At 44.0% G+C, this 22309-nt stretch overlaps 2 protein-coding genes and 1 long non-coding RNA gene across 3 annotated transcripts in view; 2 read left to right on the top strand and 1 right to left on the bottom strand.

Moving 5' to 3' along the window:
• The window catches only part of LOC308184981 (phospholipid-transporting ATPase FetA-like), a gene marked incomplete at its 3' end in the record, with an annotated part of 46641 nt that extends 25471 nt beyond the window's left edge, over window positions 1–21170 (bottom strand). Inside the window, exons 1-4 of the mRNA XM_080572525.1 lie at window positions 13964–21170; window positions 11498–11541; window positions 9766–9931; window positions 50–165 (exon numbers count right to left, since the gene is read on the bottom strand). Coding sequence (XP_080428651.1) covers window positions 50–165; window positions 9766–9931; window positions 11498–11527 — 312 coding nt within the window. The 5' untranslated portion in view covers window positions 11528–11541; window positions 13964–21170. The remainder of the gene's footprint in view (window positions 1–49; window positions 166–9765; window positions 9932–11497; window positions 11542–13963) is intronic.
• The window catches only part of LOC308184893, a 470974-nt gene that overhangs the window by 241416 nt on the left and 207249 nt on the right, over window positions 1–22309 (top strand). The window lies entirely within an intron of this gene.
• The window catches only part of LOC308184773 (uncharacterized protein), a 242858-nt gene that overhangs the window by 54122 nt on the left and 166427 nt on the right, over window positions 1–22309 (top strand). The gene's annotated exons all lie outside the window — the stretch shown is intronic.

Below are 22309 nucleotides of genomic sequence, written 5' to 3'. Positions count from 1 at the left end.
GCAATCGTCCCATCAAATGCAGATTTGCAGTGCAGAAGAAAGCACTTACATTCAGATGTTCAGTGGTCTCCTCCTTGAGAGAATCACAGGGTGGATGAAGTAGTTCATAAAGAATGGTGTCAGCCCCCTTGCAGTATAAAGTCAAGTCCCCTTCTGGACTCCACACTATAAAGAAGAAGAGAGAAATTCTACAGATACCAGACTGAAGCACTCAAGATTCATAGCACTTGCATCAAAACAAAGGTTTTCAGAGGTATCCAAACTCTAACAAGTGATGGCAAACTCACAGGAATCAAGATAAGCTTTGCTTATGTTATAAATGACTGAGTCCCAAATAGGATTACAATCAGAGTTTACAATTTATTAAACGAATAGAGGCAAGCAAACAGCGCTGGGTGCGCCGGGAGTCTCTGCTCCACCGGGACGCACACCCGTTACGTAAGGCATCTACTTTTTTATACTCCTAGGCTAATACATATTTATTACTACTTCTAAAAGAGGCAAGGTTATTATAATTGGTTTCCCGAATCCGATGTCGCCTGCTTATCAGTCTCTGTTACTTTCTCGGGGGCCGCTCGAACAGGGAGACAGGGAGGCTCATATTTTCCTCCTTATCTAGTGGTCCAGGGAGACAGGGAGACAGGGAGGCTCTTATTCTTCCTCCTTATCTAGTGGTCTCTTGGCCGGCTGTCAGAAGTTACTGCACATTCGTGCAAAGTCAGCAGTTTTTCTCCAAAGAAATCCCTTTGTTCTTTTCTCGCCTAAACCCAGGCCTCAATGTTAACCCTTCAAAACCCCTTAGTGGCACGAATTGCTGGACCATTTCTTACAATTCCTCCCTTTTTTTTTTTTTTTAATCATCAATTCGTGTCTCTCCTTCAACCTTTGTCAGTAACAATTGGATTTCATCAGTCAGTTCTCGGGGTGTCCACTTCTTAAGCATCATTATCGACACGTCACCTTTTCTCTCCACTGAAGTCATCACAAATTGGGTGCTATTTATTACTCGCCGTATCAACAACGTAAAGCAAGGTATCATACAAGGTATAAACAATAATGTCATTACACCACATAAAAATAAAAACAGCATCCTTTTAACCCATGGTTCACCAGGCAACCATGAAAAGAAATCCCAATCCATACCCTTCCAAGTTTGTACTGGGACGTGGGCTAACTTTCTAATTTCCTTTGTTATCTGCTTGACCACTTTTCCATTATCATCAATCTGTAGACAACAATTAGAATCGTTCAGTTTTCCACATACTCCCCCTTCTTCTGCTAGTAAATAGTCTAAGACCATTCTATGTTGGAATATAGCATTTCTCATTTGAGTGGATTGGTCAGCCAAAAGATCCAAGGTCGTCGCTGTTTGATTTGTTACAACCTCGAGGATAGCTTGCAACCTAATTATTCGGTTCAAATTATAAATAGGTTCTCGGGCTCCTGATATCAACTCATTTGGGTTCCAGGTGGCTGGCCCATAATGCTGTATGATTCTTTCAGGAGGCCATTCATCCTTTCCCCATTTTTGGGCACTACCCCCGGTTAAGGAAGTATCTATAGATCGTTTCACTCTGTTCAGGTCATCATATAATCTTATTCCTAAATGATCTCCTTGTGTTTGTGACAATAAAAAGAACAAGGGTCTTATGTACCCCACATAGCATATTCCCGACCAATTTTCAGGTAGCCTCTTGTAAGCATGTTTGCCACACACCCAATAATGTCCCTTTAGGGCCCATGTCCCATTTGGAAAAGGACCATTCCATCCCTTTTTAGCCCTTGGGGCGTGATAATACAGAGTGTCCTTGTTACCGAGTGGTCCTGTTACAATGTCTGCCCCGTTCGTACTCGTATATGCGCACTTCCAAGCTCCCGCATCGGGTTTCCACTTACAGTCACAATTCAGTTCTCCTTGGTGGCCAGTTATATTATAAGCTGACCAGAAATGCTTAAAGAACACTCGCCTCCCATTCTCATTCTGCCATCTCCAGCGATAGACCCGCACCACATGCTGTTCCTTAGTTGTGTTATCATGTTGACAGTCTAAGATTCGACTATCGAATTGTCCCCCCGCTTGGGCTCTTGCCACAGTTTTACATCCGGATCCAAAAAATTCTCTGTATGAGCATTTCAGCCAAGTCCCATTTCTCAGCTGAACATGTGTGGTGTTCCATTTCCCACTACGTGCTGTACAGCTTATAGGACTACATCCAGGATCGGTACAATCATATCCGGGGGACAGAGTCCAATTGCAAACGCTTTTTCCCACCGCCACTGTTCCTGTTCTGTTCAAGCAGTATACACCCCGAGCTGACGAGTGTAACTGCCATGGGCCTCCTTCCTCTTTCCAAAATTGCGTCCCATTATGAACTTCGCTCAGATTACTGACCCACCACTTGGGTTCAACTGGGCCTGCTACCCAGGGCCAACTTTCAGTTCCCCCCGGTCCTCCACAAATCCAGCAGTTACTAAGGTTAAAGGCCCTAGCCACTTCCTCCCCCAAAGTGAAAAAGTTATTCCTCCATTCTTGCCCATGGCCCAATTGCCCCTGTAGAAACAATACCAGAAAGTATAGCATTTCTTATCCTTTTTCGTCGTCCAATCTTGAGAGTGTGGGAAACGCCTTCAATCATGAGGTTGGGCCCGCTTTCAGAGCTTGTGTTACCATTCAGCCCTTCGGGGTGATCCAGCTCCTGGAAAAACTAATCACAATTTCATTATGGGTTTAAGAGATTCTCATGTTACTTTTCTCAGGACAACCTGATCTTAGCGCGGGAGAAGTCCGGTCGAGGCCCTCTCACTCGGCAGTCAATACCCATAGGGGTTGCCTCCCTCGGTAGACCATACACACCGCAGTGGAGGGTCCTACCCCGGTCTTGCCTTCTCCCTTTCCTCCCTTCAGACTTGTCCTCTTTATCCAGTGCCCTTAATTCATGCAGAACCTCATTGCTGGGATATCAGTTCCTCTTTAATCTCAGTTTCAGTTCCCCAGGAGTGGACTCAACCCTCCAGGCTTCGGTAGTTATTGGTCCTTTTATTCTGGATGCGTGGGTCCAACCCCTTTCTGCCGTTCTCACAGCTGTTTCAGTAGTAAGTAAAACAAGGTACGGTCCCTCCCATCGGGGGTTCAATGATTCTTCTCTCCAGGTTTTTATTAAGACCTTGTCTCCTGGTTGTATTTTATGAATAGCAAATCCTAAAGGTGGTGTCTGAGTCATCATCCCAATTTCTCTTAGCTCCTGTAATCTCCTTCCAATGGTAATTATGTATTTCTGGATACTATGATCCTCAATTACATTGTTCCCTAGGGGCATCCCTTGAGAATAAGGCATACCATATAACATTTCATATGATGATAATCCAGTCTCACTGTGTGGTTTAGTTCTTATGTTTAAAAGTGCCAATGGTAAGCATTTCGTCCAGGGCAGCTGTGTCTCGATCATTAACTTAGTCAATTGTTGTTTTATTGTTTGATTCATCCTTTCTACTTTCCCTGAGCTCTGTGGGTGCCAGGGAGTGTGGTATTCCCACTGAATACCTAATGATTGACACAACAATTTTATTATTTTAGAAGTAAAGTGTGTGCCCTGATCAGAATCAATGTACTGGATTATCCCATACCTTGGTATTAAATGTTCCAATAAAATTTTTACCACTGTCTGTGCAGTAGCTCGTGCTACAGGATAAGCTTCTACCCATTGTGTTAAATGATCTACGATTACCAATAGATATTTCATTCTCCCTACCTTGGGCAATTCAGTGAAATCAACTTGTACTTTCTCGAAAGGCCTATAAGCTGTTTTTCTCCCTCCCATAGCTGCTTGTCGAAACACTTTCTTATTTATTTTCTGACAAGTTAAACAACCTTGTGTAATTTGTTTCGCTATTTCAAAAATTCCAATGCAACCAAATTGTTTAAGGAAATGATCGCTTAATGCTTTCATACCCCAATGTGTTTGTGCATGTAAACGTTCCAGTATTTGCCTCGCATAGGCTTTTGGCAATATCTCTCGCCCGTCAGGCAGTGTCCATTCTCCTTGGTCTAACTTAGCCCCTATTTTCTCCAATTTTGCTTGTTCTTCAGGGGTAAATTTCTTTTCTTCTCTTTCTCGCCTTTCTTCCTCTCGTATCACATTGATTTTAACAACCTGGGTCCTCAGGGCTGCTTCCTGGGCCTCCTTATCTGCTAGATTATTTCCTCTGATTCGATAATCCAATCCCTTTTGGTGTCCTCTTACATGTACCACTGCTATCTCCTTTGGTTCTCTTAATGCCCTTAAAACTTTTATTATTAACTCTTGATGTATAAGATTCCTCCCTTGAGTATTAATTAGACCTCTTTCTTCCCAAATTTTTCCAAAAGTATGGACCACCCCATATGCATATTTAGAGTCTGTATATATTGTCCCACTTTTCCCTTTTAATAGTTCCAGGGCCCTACATAGGGCATACAGCTCACAAGCCTGAGCTGACCATGATGGGCTCAAAGGTCCGGATTCCACAGGTTCTAAGTTCTTATTAATTATTGCATATCCTGATTTTCTTTTTCCTTCCACTACTCGGGAGGAGCCATCTACAAACAGTGCCTCTCCTTTCTCCAACTCAGCATCCTTTAAATCCGGCCTCACTGTTGTCTGAGTCTCAATTACCTCTAAACAGTTATGTTGTACTCCCTCCTGTGGTTCTCCGAACAAAAATTGTGCTGGGCTCTGAGCAGAGGTTACCCTCAGTTCTAAGTCAGGTGAGTCAATTAGTATTGCTTCATACTTTAGGATCCGACTATCCGTTAACCATTTTTCTGCTTTTTGCTGTAAGACACTTCTAACATTGTGTGGAGTATACACCTTTAAAGGAGCACTAAAGGTAATCTTCCTAACTTCTTCTATTAGTAATGCTGTAGCGACCAGAGCTTGAAGACAAGCAGGCCACCCTCTACTTACTGGATCAAGCAACCTAGAGCAATACCCTACAGGTTTCTTAATCCCTGCCCAATCTTGAGTGAGAACTCCATATGCTGTTTGGTTCGATGTATTTACAAAGAGATAGAAAGGTTTTTCCAGATCCGGAAGGCTCAGTACAGGTGCCTGTATTAAAGCCCTTTTTATTTCCTCAAATTTCTGATCATCCTCTGTGAACCACTTAAGCTGGTTATTAGTTAATTTCTCATATAAGAATTTGACCTTTTCACTGTAGCCTTCAAGCCACGGTCTACAATATCCTAATAATCCCAATACTTGCCGAATTTCCTTTTTAGTTTGTGGGGGTCTTAAAGATAGAATCCCTAATACCCTGTCAGGATCTAATTTCTTTTTTCCCTTACTCAGCCAGTGCCCCAAGTATTTTACTTCCTGTTCCACAAACTGTAATTTCGATCGAGACACCTTTAATCTCCTTTCCCCTAAAAAGTTTAGCAATTTAATAGTAGCTTCTCGGGTTCCCTCTTCAGTTTCTCCTGCTATTAATAGATCATCCACATATTGCAATAATTTGACCCCCCTAGGTAACGTGAAATCTTGTAAAATTTTTTCTAAAGTTTGTCCAAATAGATTTGGTGACTCTGTAAACCCCTGTGGTAGCACAGTCCATCTTAATTGTTGTTTTCGTCCTGTTTCGGGGTCCTCCCACTCGAAGGCAAAATAATCTCTGGATCCCTCATCCAGAGGGCAGGCCCAAAATGCATCTTTCAGATCTATTACACTATACCAGGTATGTTTGGGAGATATGCGACTCAATAAAGTATAAGGATTTGCCACCACAGGGAATTTAGCGAGTGTTCGCTGATTTACAGCTCTCAGGTCTTGCACCATCCTGTATGACCCATCCGATTTTTTTACGGGGAGGATGGGTGTATTATGAGGCGACATGCACGGTTCTAAAGTTCCTTTTTCCAGAAGTCTGTCAACCACAGGTTTTAACCCCTTTCGACCCTCCATTGGTATAGGGTATTGTTTGACTCGGATTGGACGATGGGGATCCATTATTTGAATATTTATGGGGTCCATTTCTATCCTTCCGGTCTCCCCCTCCTTATACCATACTAAAGGGTTAATGACTTCTTCATCTTTTTGTGTCAAAGTGTATAATTTAATCTGCAATTCGTCCCCTTGACTCTGAATGCTCAAATTCAATCTTAAAATCAAATCTCTCCCCAGTAAATTGTACTCCGCTTCAGGGAGCAAAAGAAAATCATTAACATAAGTTTTCTTCCCAGTTTCTACTTTTACATTTTTCAAGACAGGCACTCTAAAAGGCTCTCCTTTTGCCCCTATCACTGACATATAATTGTTCCCTTCCTCTACTCCTTTTGGAAGTTTTTGAATAGTAGATTTTTCAGCTCCTGTGTCCACTAAAAACAAAACTTCCTCTTTATGGGGACCAATTAGTAGTTTTATCAAGGGCTCCGTTGATGTTGACGTCCCCAGAAGATATAGCCCCTGACACCCCTATTCTTCTTTGAATGTTTTCTCATCTTGTTCCCGCTTACGACAGTTCCTCTGAATGTGTCCCTTCTTGTTGCAATAGTAACAAGCGGGAATGGTGTATTTCTCTCGACAAGACTGCCCCCTAGGGGCTTTCTCTATTCCCTTCTCCCTCCTTTCTCCGGACAGAGTCTTATTTCTCTGACTTTCTCTTACTGCTGCTACAAAAATCTTAGCTTTTGCTTTTTGTTTTTCCTCATCTCTCCTAACATATACTTTCTGTGCTTCCCTAAGTAACTCTTCTAATCCCCTCTCTTGCCAATCTTCCAGCTTCTCTAATTTCCTCCTTATGTCCCCCCAGGATTTAGCTACAAATTGCGTTCTAAGGAGTGCAGTTCCAGCCACTGTATTCGGGTCAATTCCAGAATACATTTGTAAACTTCTCCTTAATCTCTCCAACCATTCTGTTGGAGATTCATCTTTCCCTTGTTGCTCATTAAATGCTTTATTAATGTTTTGCCCTCGGGGAACAGCTTCCCTTATTCCCTGTATGATTAATGTTCTCAAATCCCTCATATTCTGCCTTCCTTGGGGTTGTTGATGATCCCAGTGGGGATCCACGTTTGGCCATTTTTGGTCTCCTGGGGGTCCTGCCTGATTCTGTCTCTCCCACATTCTCATTCCAGCTTGCCTAATCATTCCTTTTTCCTCGACAGTAAATAAGATCCCTAAAATGGACTGTATTTCTTCCCAGGTATAAGTATTGGGACCTAGGAATTGGTCCAGTCTTTCAGCTACTCCGAGGGGGTCATCTAATAAGGCCCCCATTTCTTTCTTGAAATTCCTTACATCTGTGGTATTTAAGGGGACTGCCACAAACCCAATGCCTCCCTGATTGCCTCCCAGGGGTACCTCTCTTAAGGGATATAGAGAGGCTCCCTCAAATGTGGCAGTCCTACTTCTCGTACATGCAGCCGGGGGTCGGTCTGATTCCGGTGCTGTCGGCGGTGGAGATACCACAGCTGCCGGAGGTGGGGCCACTGCCAGAGGTGGATTGTTAGAATATAGAGGTGGTAAATTATCTAATGGCTCCCATTTATCCTCTTTTTCTTTTTCCCGTTTTTCTTCTCCTTCTTCAAACTCCTCCTCTGTTTTTAGTGTAAATACTGAGGCTGGAAAAGGACGTGAAGTCCTGATCCATAACCTTGCATAATCACTTTCCTCCTGACTAAAAGGTTCCTTTGAGTTAACATGTAGATTTAAAGCCTGGCAAACCCAGTCTTCAAAAGATCCGAAAATAGGCCAAAAGACATGTGGTCTTAAAGGCTCCTTTGGCCATTCTATCATACAATACTGAATCATTTTTACTTTGCTTTTTCCTTTTCTGGGGCCCCTATCGTTCCAATTTCTAATCATTATCCCTAATGGACTTTCTGGTGGTATGTCTGGTAATTTGCTCCCTTTTCTCTGGTCCCGGGTCTTCGATTTAATCTGACCCATCTAGGAATTTTACTGTGGCAATTCCTACAGCCCTTGGTTGCCTTAGTGAGAGTGTCTTGCAGGGGGTTTAGGACCTATCACCCACCCACGAATCCTATAGGAATCGCTTCGGTCCTTCACCGGCCAAGTCCCTCGCGGGAGATTGGAACCGCGGTTAGAAGACCTCCACAATCGCTTCGGAACTACGTTCCGTCTCAATCACACTCTCACACACACAGGCAACCGAATCCCACCCAACCGAACGGTATACACATTAAATACTTACGACTCCGTCGTCTTCGTTCGGATCTTCGCGCGCAGAATTACGGGCAAAATATAGTGCTGCAGCCGGCAAAGGGAGCTCATAAAAAATCTAAATCTTTGCTTGCCCTTATTCAGGTTCAAGATGGCATTAGCCCCGACCTGACTCGAACAGGAGCCACCAAATGGTGGGGGCGCCCCTCCTAGATCAAGTCAGAATTCAGGAACCAAGACCATCCCGGACGAGCCCCCAATTGTTATAAATGACTGAGTCCCAAATAGGATTACAATCAGAGTTTACAATTTATTAAACGAATAGAGGCAAGCAAACAGCGCTGGGTGCGCCGGGAGTCTCTGCTCCACCGGGACGCACACCCGTTACGTAAGGCATCTACTTTTTTATACTCCTAGGCTAATACATATTTATTACTACTTCTAAAAGAGGCAAGGTTATTATAATTGGTTTCCCGAATCCGATGTCGCCTGCTTATCAGTCTCTGTTACTTTCTCGGGGGCCGCTCGAACAGGGAGACAGGGAGGCTCATATTTTCCTCCTTATCTAGTGGTCCAGGGAGACAGGGAGACAGGGAGGCTCTTATTCTTCCTCCTTATCTAGTGGTCTCTTGGCCGGCTGTCAGAAGTTACTGCACATTCGTGCAAAGTCAGCAGTTTTTCTCCGAAGAAATCCCTTTGTTCTTTTCTCGCCTAAACCCAGGCCTCAATGTTAACCCTTCAAAACCCCTTAGTGGCACGAATTGCTGGACCATTTCTTACACTTAGAACAGAAGATAGTGCAACTGTCATCAGCCTTAGCACAGGCAACTACACCCAGATTGCATTGGCCTGAGCAGATGCTCTGTTAGATTTTGTGGTTCCTTCAAGCAGATCTTCAGGCAGGACATCTGTATTCAAAAGTCAAGAACAACTTGTTCTTAGGGTACTGGCTCTGCTGCCAGTAAAGATGCTTAAAAGCCTGAAAAGCCATGAAGGAAAGAAGGGAGCAAAAGGAACATACCAATAACTGACATTCACTTGTGGACATTGCTGAAATCGAGAATAGCCAGCAGTTTGTAGATTTTCATTTCTCCCATTTCCACAACAGTGATGGTCTCTGGTGTGCGAGCCCGGAACACAAATCTGAAGTTTCTGGCAGCAGTGACAAGAGCTCCCTCATCGGGAGATTGGGCCTGATACACCAAGTTACCTGACGTACAAGAAAAAAAAATATGTGGCTTCTACTTTGTTTCTGAGATTAACAAATATAAAGTCAAAAAAGTTTTGTAGCAGTTATCTATGTGTGGAATAGAGAAGGAGCTGAGCAAGCCGTTTGCCACAACGGGAAAGCTGTGGCACCTGCAGTTTCTGCACATGAGGTATGGTGGTGGCAGTGATGTCATCACCACAGAAACACATGGGGAGTAGAGGCTCTGGTCCTTTCGGCTCCCATGTGGCACCTCCAAAAACACTGATTTATGTGTCGACATACTACAGAAAATCACCAGGGAGCCGAAAGGACCAGTAACAACTTATGTGAAGAGAAGACACACTGTGGTGGTGTAAGGTAAACAGAACCACTCAGTTTGGTACCTTTAACAGTCCTCACCTTCTTTCTTCTCTTCTGGCATCACTGTGTGACAAAGTGAGAGCAGGCAGAAGAACCCATAGGTTGGGACATTACTCAGCTTCACAGCTTCAACCAGGCTATGGTCATAGAAGGTAAACTTTGGGTCAGCTAACGGGTTGTATGAGAAATCAACCTTCTCTGTGTTCTGCAAAAACATGGCTTTGTGTTATTAATAGAGATCTCACATGCCTACCCACTACAGCCCCCCCTCTCTTCCTTACATTTACAGAGATCCCTCTCCTGCAGGGCTGTTCATGACAGAGACTGATCAATCTAAGTAATTGGGAATTCTTGAAAGCTACTGAGTCAAAGGAGAGGACAGGCGCTTGAAGTGCCTTTCAGAGCAGCACTCAGGCTGATAGTCTGAGTATCCAAAAAGATGCCTTGCTGTGCCAAAGCAAATGTTCCTACAGGATCCCTGCTAAAGAATTTCTACAGTGCAGAAATGCCTGCCTTCAAAATACCACTGCTTGGAGGCATCATCCTGCTGATTTCTATGGTTGTCTGGGACAGGGGCGTGTGGAGGCCGAATTCAAAAGGCCGTGTTCCCCACACTACTCTCCCAAAGCAAGAAAAAGCCCTGATATGGAAAAAGATGACAGGCAAGTGATGTAAAGGTTCAACTCCATAGGCACTGCCCTTATTATCTGAAAACAAGGAGTCCCAAGCAGAGGGGAACATAGTGGAGAAACAGACAGAAGCTCAAAGCACAAAGTGTCATGGAGGAATGCACTGCTGAGCCTGCCTGGGATGATCCCGACTCCCTCCCCATCCCAGTGAGCTCAGAGTTTCCAGGATAGAAGTCATCCTTCTGACCTGCACCAGCTGACATTCAGCACTTGCCACAAGAGCACAGCCCCCCCACCTACAATGATTTGCACAACAAGGCCCGGGCACTCCAACTCCATGAATATGTGGGCAGCGGCCTTTTAACCTGCAGGACTCTGCTCTACCATGTATCAGAGGAAGGAGGAGCTGCTGGGTGGCCAGTTGGCAGGAGACCAGCATCTCTCCCCCAGCAAGCCAGCCCTTTGCATTTTGCTGCTTGAGTGAGGGCAGTCTGGTAGGACAGCGCTCAGTACAAGGAGCCAATTTCAGTGCGTAGTTTAAGTTTTAAAGTGCCTGGAAATGAATCACTGGAATGAGGAGTGGGATTTTCATGATCATTTTGCCATTTGTTACTTGGATCACTGCTTACAGTTTTCAGACATTTTAAGCAGTGAAATCCAAGATGTGGGTTTGTGCCAACAAGTAGAGGCCGGATAGAAATGGAGAAGTCACTCATTTTCCCACTTTCCAGTATTCAGACATAGGGGAATTTGACAGTGACCTTGTTACGCATGTGAACTGAACTCACTGATTCCCAGCCAGAACTTTAATTCACTGCCAAGGATAATAACATTCATCAGTGTCCAAGTTTCCAACCAATATCAATGGTCAAATGTTCAGAGGAACTGTGCATGCAGTAGGATGTCATGTGAAGCTGAAGGAACAGTAGATACTCAGGCTGCCCATCCTGCATATTCAAAGCAGCCTTATTGGAAGGGAATGCAACTCTGACAAGCCTCTGATGTCCACAAGAACACACCTCCCTGCTGTCAGGATCAAGAGGAACATGAGCGTGAGCTGTGCCTGGGTGGGTTATATCCACTGGCACCTACGCAGGAAGGTTCACAGAAAGCAGAGATTCTGCTAGCACTTGAGCACTTACCTCATTTATTTCTATCCTTTGCCCAGACATGTCATACACATCACCTGCAAGCAAGAAAGCCTGAGGTTATAGCCATAAACTTCAGATAAGAGCTGTCTCTGAGCTTCTCTACCAAAAATAAAATAAATAAAATAAATAAAGTGTTTTGAAGCTAGTATCAAATTTAAAAGTTTCCGTAACACAAATATCTTGACATGGGGACTGGGGACTGATGATTCATATCAATCAGATCCTATGTCAATCCATGATAAAATCAAAAGACTGACAGATGCTGAAAACAAAAAGTGGTTACCATAAAGATGACTGGCATTTGGGTAAAGAATTGATCTCTGCCCAGAAGGGACATAGTGCTAGGAGAGTGTTTTCAGGGTATGACTTCTCTTATGCCTTTTGTGGGAATAGAAATGTTGTTTTTGCAGTGTTACATTGTATAGAAGGAAGGAATGTGGTACTGAGATATGCTTACAGTGATAAGAAAGCTCAGCAGGTGACCTCCTAAAATGCAGACAACCAGACTCCTTAGAGCAATCAGGTGAAAATCACTATGTTAAGTCAAGCCAGATAAGGGGAGAAAACATTACCATCTCAAAAACAGGCCGGAAACTGAAGGCCAGGCATTGTCTGTGAAGCATCAGATAGATTGTGAACCTGGATTACCCACTCCAGTGGGGAAACAGGGGAGGGTCCTGTCATCAAAAAGTATATAAACTGTGTTTTGGAACCAGTAGGTGCGCTCTCCTGCTTGGCTACGGAGTGTTTCTCACACTATGGCAATTTCTTTGGGCTCTCTGATAGCTTGTAAACCCTGGGTAATCAATTCCTGATGTATTAAACTCTTTCCTTGTGAATTGATGAGCCCCCTTTCTTCCCATATTTTGCCAAATGTATGTACTACCCCATAAGCATATTTTGAATCTATATATATTGTACCGCTTTTATTTTTCAACAATTTTAGGGCCCGCAATATGGCATATAGCTCGCAAGCTTGGGCGGACCAGCTAGGACTCAAAGGTCCAGATTCCACTATCTCAAATGTTTTCCCGTTTACTAACGCGTATCCTGATTTTTGCTTTCCCTCGACTACTCTCGAGGAACCATCCACATATATCTGTTCACCGATGGGTAATTCCACCTCCTCTAGATCAGGTCTCAATTTCGTTTGCTCTTCTATATTTCGGAGGCAATCGTGTCCTAAGGACTCATTTGGTTCCCCATAAAGAAATTGAGCAGGGTTCTGTAGGGAGGTTGTTCCTAATGTTAATTTTGGAGAGGAAATCAAAATTCCTTCATATTTTAATAATCTGGCGTCAGTGATCCATTTCTCTGCCTTCTGTTGCAGTACCCCGCATATATTGTGTAGAGATATTACTTTGATTTCCCCCCCAAAAGTGATCTTCTGTGCTTCTTCCGCTAACAAGGCAGCAGCTACCACTACCTGCAAACAGTTTGGCCAACCCCGGCTAACCGGATCCAATAATTTAGACAAATAGGCCACAGGTTTGTTTTTTTTTTTAACTCCTTGCCCATTCTTGGGCCAGCACTCCGTATGCCGTGCCTGCTGCGCTGTTCACAAAAAAAACAAAACAAAACAAAACAGCCTCCTTAAATCTGGTAAGCTTAACACTGGGGGGCGTACTAGTTCCTCCTTTAACTTGTTCAGTCGTTCCTCATCTTCTTTTGTCCATTTGAGTAATCCATCCTTATTCAGCTTGTTATATAAAAATTTAACCTTTCCACTATAATCTTCTATCCATTGTCTACAGTATCCGGTCAACCCTAACAGTTGCCGTACCTGCCTTTTAGTTCGCGGGGACGCTAAAGCCAATATTCCACTGATTCTGCCTGGGTCTAACTTCTTAGTCCCCTTACTTAACTGGTGACCCAGGTACTTTATCTCTTGCTCCACAATTTGTAATTTTGCCCCTCCTTTTTCTTTTAAAGGGTACAGAGGGTACAGATTAACTCGATTCTCTGAGCCAATCCAAAGGCTCGCATATTCGCTCCCCTCTAAACAAAAAGGTTCCTTTGTATTTACATAAATGTTTAAGGCTTGGCAAACCCAGTCTTCAAACGACCCAAATATGGGCCAATAATTTGCCTACCTCCCCAAACTTCAACACAATAATGAATCATTTTTACTTTATCCTTTCCCCGCCTAAAAGGGGAATCACTCCAATTCTTAATCATTAACCCCAGTGGACTATCTGTGGGAATAGGGGGCAACCTAGCACTAGGCATTACCCCACCCATGGGACCAGAAGGCTTACTCTTCTTCTGTCCCATCTTCCGGAGTGCCTTCACACACACACACAGCCGCTTCCCCCTGGTCGTGGCCCAGTCCCTCGCGGGATGTGGGAACCGCAATACTGAGGGGTCCACACTCACTTCGTCCGCAATTGGACGTCTCACACAGACGCACTCCGGGATCACCAACCCCAACCGAACGGATCACCGGCCTATACTTACCCACCCCGTGGGTCTTCGTTTGGCCTTCGTGCACAAAGATTACCTAGGGGTTTTGCCGGCTTTATTTGCTTGCTGCCCGAAATTTAGGGTTCGTCGGTAGAGGGCTTGAACGGGAATAGTCCCGGCGAAGGCCGCCGAAATCGGCGGGGCGCCCCCCTCGATAGGTTTCCCGATCAAATTACCTCTATCCGAGTCACGGCACCAAATTTGTTATAAATTACTCTTTTAGCCAGAAAGAATTAGTTTGTTGAGTAAGCGATCAGCAAGCAAAACAGCGCTGGGCGGCTGGGGAGTCTCCGCTCCACCACAGCACGCAACTTCCCTTTCCAGCGTCACTGTTTTATAGCATCCAAGTTCTGGCTTGTCAGGAGTTGTTGAGCCTTCTGAGGCTGCGCGGTCCGTTGTTGGGGGTCGTTGTTTTTCACGCGTTGTACTCGTGTTCAAGGGAGGGGGGGGGGTCGTGAATCGGCAAACAGGATGTCTTGCGGTGGGTTGCTTCACAGAATCCTTTGTTTTAACAAGGATGTTTTCCCAACCTCCCTTCCTCATTATCTACTCGCTTAATCCCCTTATCACAATGTTGTGAATTGCGAAACCTTATCAGATTCTTTACATCCTTGAAGACAATGAACAAACCCCCTACTAATTTATCACAGTATGGGCCTGAGCTGGTATGTTGTTTGGTGGGTAATACATTTTGCGGTCCCAGTCAATGTAGAAACTTACCCAAGCGTATAATCTCTACACTGGTAAACCCAAAAGAGAAGGTGATGGAATATTTATTAGTTTAAAGGACAAGATCTTTATCTTCAGCTACCATTAGCAACTGCAGTTAGGAGACAACTTTGAAGGTAATGACAGGGTGTACTCATCAGGTTGTCCTTAAATTGCTTGTTGTAAGCAAAGCTGAAGCAAGCCTCACTGAAATGATCTGATTGGCTTATAGTAAATTCATTTCCTTTATTTATAGAACAACTTCTTATAAATATATTTGAGAAGTTTCAGCAGTACACAAGAAATTTTGAAAATCTGATGCTTGGTTTCAGTTTGTACTTGTTTCAGTTGAGGCTATCTTTTTGTGACAGAAGTCCTTAAGCTGGGCAATGAGTTAAGAAAACCACCAATACATCACTTTCACCCAGATTACCCCAACACTATATTAACCTGATTCAAAGATCATAAATCCAATTTCTTTAAGTGATTTATTCTTTATTGACGGCGCCAGATGCACGGGGGATCTTTCCGCCTATCGTGCATCCCGAAGTGAAAAGCCGTCCCAAATTTATACATCACAGTGATTAATATTTTATTAATGTGTATACATATTCATTATCTAACCCCGCCTACTCTCGCTTCTCATGCTAATCAGTTTTTTGTGTCCTGCGCCTGCGCAGATCCTCTCGGTGGTCTTGGGCAGGGGTCGTCAAGCTGTGGTCGGTGGTCTCAGAGAGGAAGGCCATAAGTCTTCCTCACAGTGTACTTTTCACCCTTGGTCAGGATTCTGCTGAGTTAGCTTTCTTCCTAACTGCAAGGACTGTTTTTTCTTCGATTCTTCTGCTCGTTATTTTCTTATCTTGGATTCCAATGTCTTGTTCGAGATATATTGCCCGTATATGTCCTATTTCGAGATACATTGTCCGTACATCTGTTTCCTGCCCTACACCTAATGTTCTGTTCTCCCTTAATATTTACATTCTTAACCCTTTCTTATCTGGAATCGCCTCAGCTTCCCTAATCAATCCCCCCTTTTCTTTTCCCCATGCAAATTCTTTTGCATTGCATGCCCTTATCATTAGCAGTATCGCAGTAACATACATACAAATATTCCTACTACCAATAACATAACCAGATCAGTAAAAACTTGTTCTAACTATTGAAAGTTGGGTAACCATGAGGTTAACTTATTCCATATTTCCTCAAAGCCCCATGAAATGTTATCCTTACTAATCTTATACAGAACCTTTGTTTGTTTCTATATTTCCGCTATGTCAGTAGAGACCTTTCCGAATACAAAAATTCTTCTTCCCAGCCTCTACGATATGTATCCCTCAATACCTTGCCATGTACTTTCGTCAGGGAAGCTAATATTGCCATTCGTTGTAACAATTTCCAATTCCAAACAAGTATTACAAAAGACAATATTAAACTTATACCAACTAACATCAATAGAACAATAATTGGGTGACACAATGTGTTCCAAATCCCAGTTGCAGTTGGCGACCATCCAAAGAGTTTGTCCCACCAGCTATGATTTGTGTCTTGTTTTACTCTTTGCAAAACTCTGTTTATTTCTTTTGTATCATGGTGGACAGTGATTAAAGTCTTCTCTCCATCTTCCTGAATGCCTTTTAAAATTTTGATCAGGTCTTGGTGTTTAAGTAATTGCTTCACTAGCGTGAGGTTCATCCCAATAGGTGTGGGTAATAACTTGTGATACATTGTGTTGTTGGACTTGATCAACTGGTGGGATACCACTGGTGCTGAATATAAAAAATCACACCCGATGATTCTAACAAAGTTACAAATACAAAAGTTAGAATGATTTTTGCTAGGTAGAGTTATGTTTTCCTTATCTACTTCTACAAAAGCACAAGCAGTTCTTAAACACACACAGCCTTGACCAATATATACAAGCACAGTCTTTTGACTAGTATTTGGATGAATTTCGAAGTGGCAAACACCTTGCTCAGTGTCAAGACATACATCCTGAGCATCAATTGTGTTGCTTTCACAAATAAATCCTTGTTGTTCCCGGGTAACACATGATTCTAGATTCACAGACTGCCATTTCCCGTTCTTCATCCGGGCCCAGGTTCTATGCTCCGAAGGATAGAGCACTGTTTCGTCATGATTTAATCCTAGTGCAATAATGGGGTGGATAACATAAACTGTAGCATTACGTATAGTAAGCACAAAGGCAGTAGCCATGTTAATAATGGGATCATAGGTAAAATTTACCAGAGTCCACCAAGATTGGAACTTCTTTTCAAAATCATTGGCATTGTCCCAAACAATCTTTCGGACTTCAGCCGGAAAAATGCCTTCACTTCCTTCCCTAATGATCAAGGTAGCCGTTGCCTGCATCCATAACTGTACCTGTATACAACTAAGAGCTAAAGATACATTATCTTGCGCCATACTAAGTGCATCTATTATTAGTCTGTGGTCCTGGTCTTCAGCCTTTTCCCATATTGGTAACACCTTTGAAACTTGCCATTGGCTAGTTCCCAGTGCCAGTAAGGATGATTGCAGGGGCTGTTTTAGTTTTGTGTTCCAGATTGTTGTTGGCCTGTGTTCCTTACTACATATGGGAGGAAAGGAGAACAGGCTGGTTGAACTGCTGAGATGTTAATTTGTATTAGCAATTCAACACGCTTGAGAAATGATCACCATTTGTTCGCCAAATAACCACAACAGCTAACTTTCCATTAATGCTCTTATCCTCTGTGGTTACGGCTTCAGACCAAGGCCACCCACCATTCTCTATCATCATAGAAGCACCTTCCAATTCTTGAATCACAATTACAACTATAAGCCACAGAAATAAAACAATTCTGTTAACTAAATTTCTGCTAGCTACATTACTAAATACTCCTGACCATAGTGTCTTCATTTTGCTTGACTGAACTTTAGCTTCAGTTCACCGTCACCCAGCGTTACTTTCCAGGGGGCTTTTGGAGCTTTCTTCTCTCTCGAATAATGGATCCAGGCCGTTTGCTCCTTAATCTTGATGGCGGTATGTGTTGTCAGCAGCACCTGGTATGGTCCCGTCCACTTTTCTTCCAAAGGCCGACCTGCAAATGCTTTTACATACACATAATCCCCAGGTTTAAAGGGGTGGATTGGTTGGTCCAGCCCTCTAGCCCTGGTTCCTGAGACAACTTTAGATATTTGATCCAACTGTTTTTGGAGTCCTATTAAATAATTATACAAGTATCCCGACCCCAGTTGCGTCAGGTCCTCCCCGCTGAACAAAAACTGATAGGGTCTTCCGTATAATATTTCAAAAGGGCTTAGATTTTCCTTTGTCTGTGGTTTTACTCTAATTCTAAGTAAAGCCAAAGGGAGAGACTGAGGCCATGATAAATTAGTCTCTTGTCCTATTTTGGCTATTTGTTGTTTGATTAGATGATTCATCTTTTCCACTTGTCCGCTTGCCTGTGGTCTGTAAGGGGTATGGAGTTGCCAGTCTACCCCTAAGACCTTACTTACTTCTTGAACTATTTGCGCACAAAAATGAGAGCCTCTATCCGAGGACATTGCTGCCGGAATTCCGAAACGCGGTATTATCTCATTCAGTAAAACCTTAACCACTTCTCTTGCCTTGTTGGTTCGACAGGGAAAAGCCTCCGGCCACCCGGAAAAAGTATCTGTCAAAACCAACAAGTATCGATACCCCCCTTTTCTTGGCAGTTCTGAAAAATCTATCTGCCATTGTTGTCCTGGATAGTTTCCTTTACTGATTATTCCGAACTTTACCCTATTTTCTGTATTAGGGTTATGATGCAAACAAATACTGCATTGCTGGGTTACTTGTTTTACCGTAGTATACAGATTTCTTCCCACCAAGACTCGACTCAGATTTTTATATAAGGTGTCTGCTCCCCAATGAGTCTTATTATGTTCTGCCATGACCGTAGGCCATATTAAATTAGAGGGTAGTACAACCCTATTATCTTTCAGGTATACCCATCCATCACTCCTTGCTTTTCCTCCCAGGTCCCCAATTAACTTTTGATCTTCCTGTGTGTACCTAGGTTCCTGTCCTTCACCTAAAGTTTGTATTTTACCGTCTGGTATTAAAGTGAGCGCTTCTGCCTCAGCCAATCCGGCCACCCTTTTTGCTTCTTGGTCAGCCAGTCGGTTCCCTACCTCGAAGTCAGCGGTTCCTTTTTGGTGTCCCTGGCAATGTATAACAGCCACCTTCTCTGGGTGCTTTACCGCTTCCAACAACTTCAAAATCTCCTCAGCATATTTTATTTGTTTTCCTTGGGCCGTTAATAATCCTCGTTCTTTCCAGATAGCCCCATGTGCATGCACCACACCAAATGCATACTTAGAGTCTGTCCAGATATTTACTTTCTTTCCTGCTGCTAGTTCCAATGCCCGCGTAAGGGCAACTATTTCTGCTTTCTGAGCAGACGTCCCAGGGGGTAATGGTTTCGACTCAATTACCTGTTGAGTGGTCGTCACCGCATACCCTGCTTTGCGTTGTCCTTGTTTCACAAAGCTGCTTCCATCAGTATACCATGATTCATCCGCGTCTTCCAAGGGCTCCTCCTTGAGATCTGGTCGGCTAGAATACAGTTTCCATAGTTTCGATACAATCGTGGACCACTGGCTCGTCAGGAGCGTTACTAAGGAAAGAAGCTGGGTTCACAATGTTAGTAACCACAATTTCTACGTCATCTTGCTCCACCAGTATTGCTTGGTATTTTAAAAATCTTTGAGGGGATAACCAGTGTGCCCCTTTCTGCTCCAAGACTGCCGAGACAGTGTGTGATACCAGCACGGTTATCTTCTGTCCCATAGTGAACTTCCGAGCCTCCTGTATATTCATGATGACAGCGGCCACCGCTCGAAGGCAACCCGGCCAACCTTTACTTACTTCATCCAGTTGTTTAGAGAAGTAGGCCACAGCTCTCCTGTAGGGGCCCAGCTTCTGTGCCAGCACCCCCAGAGCCATCCCTTGTCTCTCATAAGAGTACAACCAAAAGGGTTTAGACAAGTCCGGTAGACCCAAAGCTGGTGCTCGCATTAACTCCAATTTAAGCTTCTTAAAGGCAGCCCGTGCTTCCCCCGTCCAGACCAATTTTGATTGGTTATTCTTGATGAGGTCATATAGGGGTTTTACAATTAGTCCATAATTATTAATCCATAGACGGCACCAACCTGTCATCCCTAGAAAAGTTCGTAATTCCTTAATGGTCTGTGGTTCTGGAGTATGGCAGATAGTTTCTTTCCGTTCTGTTCCTAACTCCCTTTGTCCCCCTGAAATCTCAAACCCCAAGTAAGTTACACGTGACTGAATCAGCTGAGCCTTCTGTTGAGAGACTCGATACCCATTCAAACCCAAAAAATTAAGGAGACTTATTGTCCATTGCATGCAGCTGCTCCTATTCTCAGTGGCTATCAAAAGGTCATCAACGTATTGCAGCAGAACTCCTTCGGTGTTTGGGGCCTCCCAAACCTCAAGCTCTTTTGCTAGTTGATTCCCAAAAATCGTGGGGCTGTTTTTGAATCCCTGCGGCAATATGGTCCAGGTCAATTGAGCCTTTCGTCCTGAGTCTGGATTTTCCCATTCAAAAGCAAAAAGCTTCTGACTTTCTAGGGCTAAAGTCAGACAGAAGAAGGCATCTTTTAAATCCAGTACGGTAAACCAAACTAAATTATCTTTTAATTTAGTCAGTAATGTGTACGGGTTGGCTACCACAGGGTGTATATCTTCAGTGATCTTATTTATAGCTCTTAAATCCTGCACTAATCTATAGTTCTTCCCATCTGGCTTCTTAATTGGTAGTATAGGAGTATTATATTCAGATTCACACTCAACCAGCAGTCCATGTTTTAAAAACTTATCCACTATCCCCTTAATTCCTTTCCTGTCTTCTAATCTTAGGGGATATTGCTTAATCTTAACTGGCCTTTCCCCTGGCTTTAATCTCACCACTATCGGGGCTGCATTTTTGGCTCGCCCAGGGATGTCAGTAGCCCAGACTCCTGGGTAAACTTGGTCTAAAATCTCCGAAGGTACTTTACCGATGGGGTCTGCTTGTATCAGCATTAAGCTTAGCGCGGTTATCAGCTTTTCTTCTCTCACTTTTAACCCCACCTTCCCTTTTTCAAAGACAATTTCCGCTTCTAATTGTTCTAGTAAATCTCGCCCCAGCAAAGACTTCGGGGATCCTGGTAAATATAAAAACAGATTCACAGATTCACAGATTTCTCTAGGTTGGAAGAGACCTCAAGATCATCGAGTCCAACCTCCGACCTAACACTAAGTACTCCACTAAACCATATCCCTAAGCTCTACATCTAAACGTCTTTTAAAGACCTCCAGGGATGGTGACTCCACCACCTCCCTGGGCAGCCCGTTCCAATGCTTAATAACCCTTTCGGTAAAGAAGTACTTCCTAACATCCAACCTAAAACTCCCCTGTCGCAACTTTCGCCCATTCCCCCTCGTCCTGTCACTAGGCACGTGGGAGAATAGACCAACCACCACCTCTCTACAGCCTCCTTTCAGGTAACTGTAGAGAGCGATGAGGTCGCCCCTGAGCCTCCTCTTCTCCAGGCTGAACAAGCCCAGCTCCCTCAGCCGCTCCTCGTAAGACTTGTTCTCCAGACCCCTCACAAGCTTGGTCGCCCTTCTCTGGACTCGCTCGAGCACGTCCATGTCCTTCCTGTAGCGAGGGGCCCAAAACTGAACACAGTACTCGAGGTGCGGCCTCACCAGAGCCGAGTACAGGGGCACAATCACTTCCCTCGACCTGCTGGCCACGCTGCTTCTTATACAGGCCAGGATGCTGTTGGCCTTCTTGGCCACCTGAGCACACTGCTGGCTCATATTCAGCCGACTATCCACCAATACTCCCAGGTCCTTCTCGGCCAGGCAGCTTTCCAGCCACTCATCTCCCAGCCTGTAGCTCTGCTTGGGGTTGTTGCAGCCCAGGTGCAGGACCCGGCACTTGGTCTTGTTGAACTTCATGCAGTTGACCTCAGCCCATCGCTCCAGCCTATCCAGATCCTCCTGCAGAGCCTTCCTGCCCTCGAGCAGATCGACACACACACTTAGCTTGGTGTCATCTGCAAACTTACTGAGGGTGCACTGGACGTCCTCATCCCATCTGTTTCCCTAACTTATATTTTAAAGGCCTTAGGAAAAAGGCTTTCTCGTGCTGGCCTGTAGCTCCTATCACCGTCACAAAATCCTCATCCTCTGGTATCAATTTCTGGTTTAACACAGAATAAGTCGCTCCTGTGTCAATTAAAAACTCCACTTCCTGTCCTGATTTCCCTAGCTTAATTTTAACCAGCGGATCTGCTAGGGTAGAATCCCCCGGTCCACTTCATTGATCGGGAGATACACTAGCTACCATCAATCTGTTCTTCTCCCATTGTTTCGGACATTCCCTTTTCCAATGACCCACTTCCCTACAATATGCACACTGATTCAGTCTCAGGGGAGGCTTTACTGACCTTCCCCTTATACCATTCCCTCTTCCTTTTCCCCGAAAAGGTTCTTCTTGCCTCTGTAAGGCCGCAACAGTTGCCGCAGCAATAGCCCTACCCATCCTTTGTTTCTCATTCCCTTCTCGATTCCTAAATACCCTCCATGCCTCTTCC

This window comes from Anser brachyrhynchus (assembly GCF_964034855.1).
Source record: "Anser brachyrhynchus genome assembly, chromosome: W".
Taxonomy (NCBI): domain Eukaryota; kingdom Metazoa; phylum Chordata; class Aves; order Anseriformes; family Anatidae; genus Anser; species Anser brachyrhynchus.
This window is presented reverse-complemented; position numbering and strand designations above follow the sequence as displayed.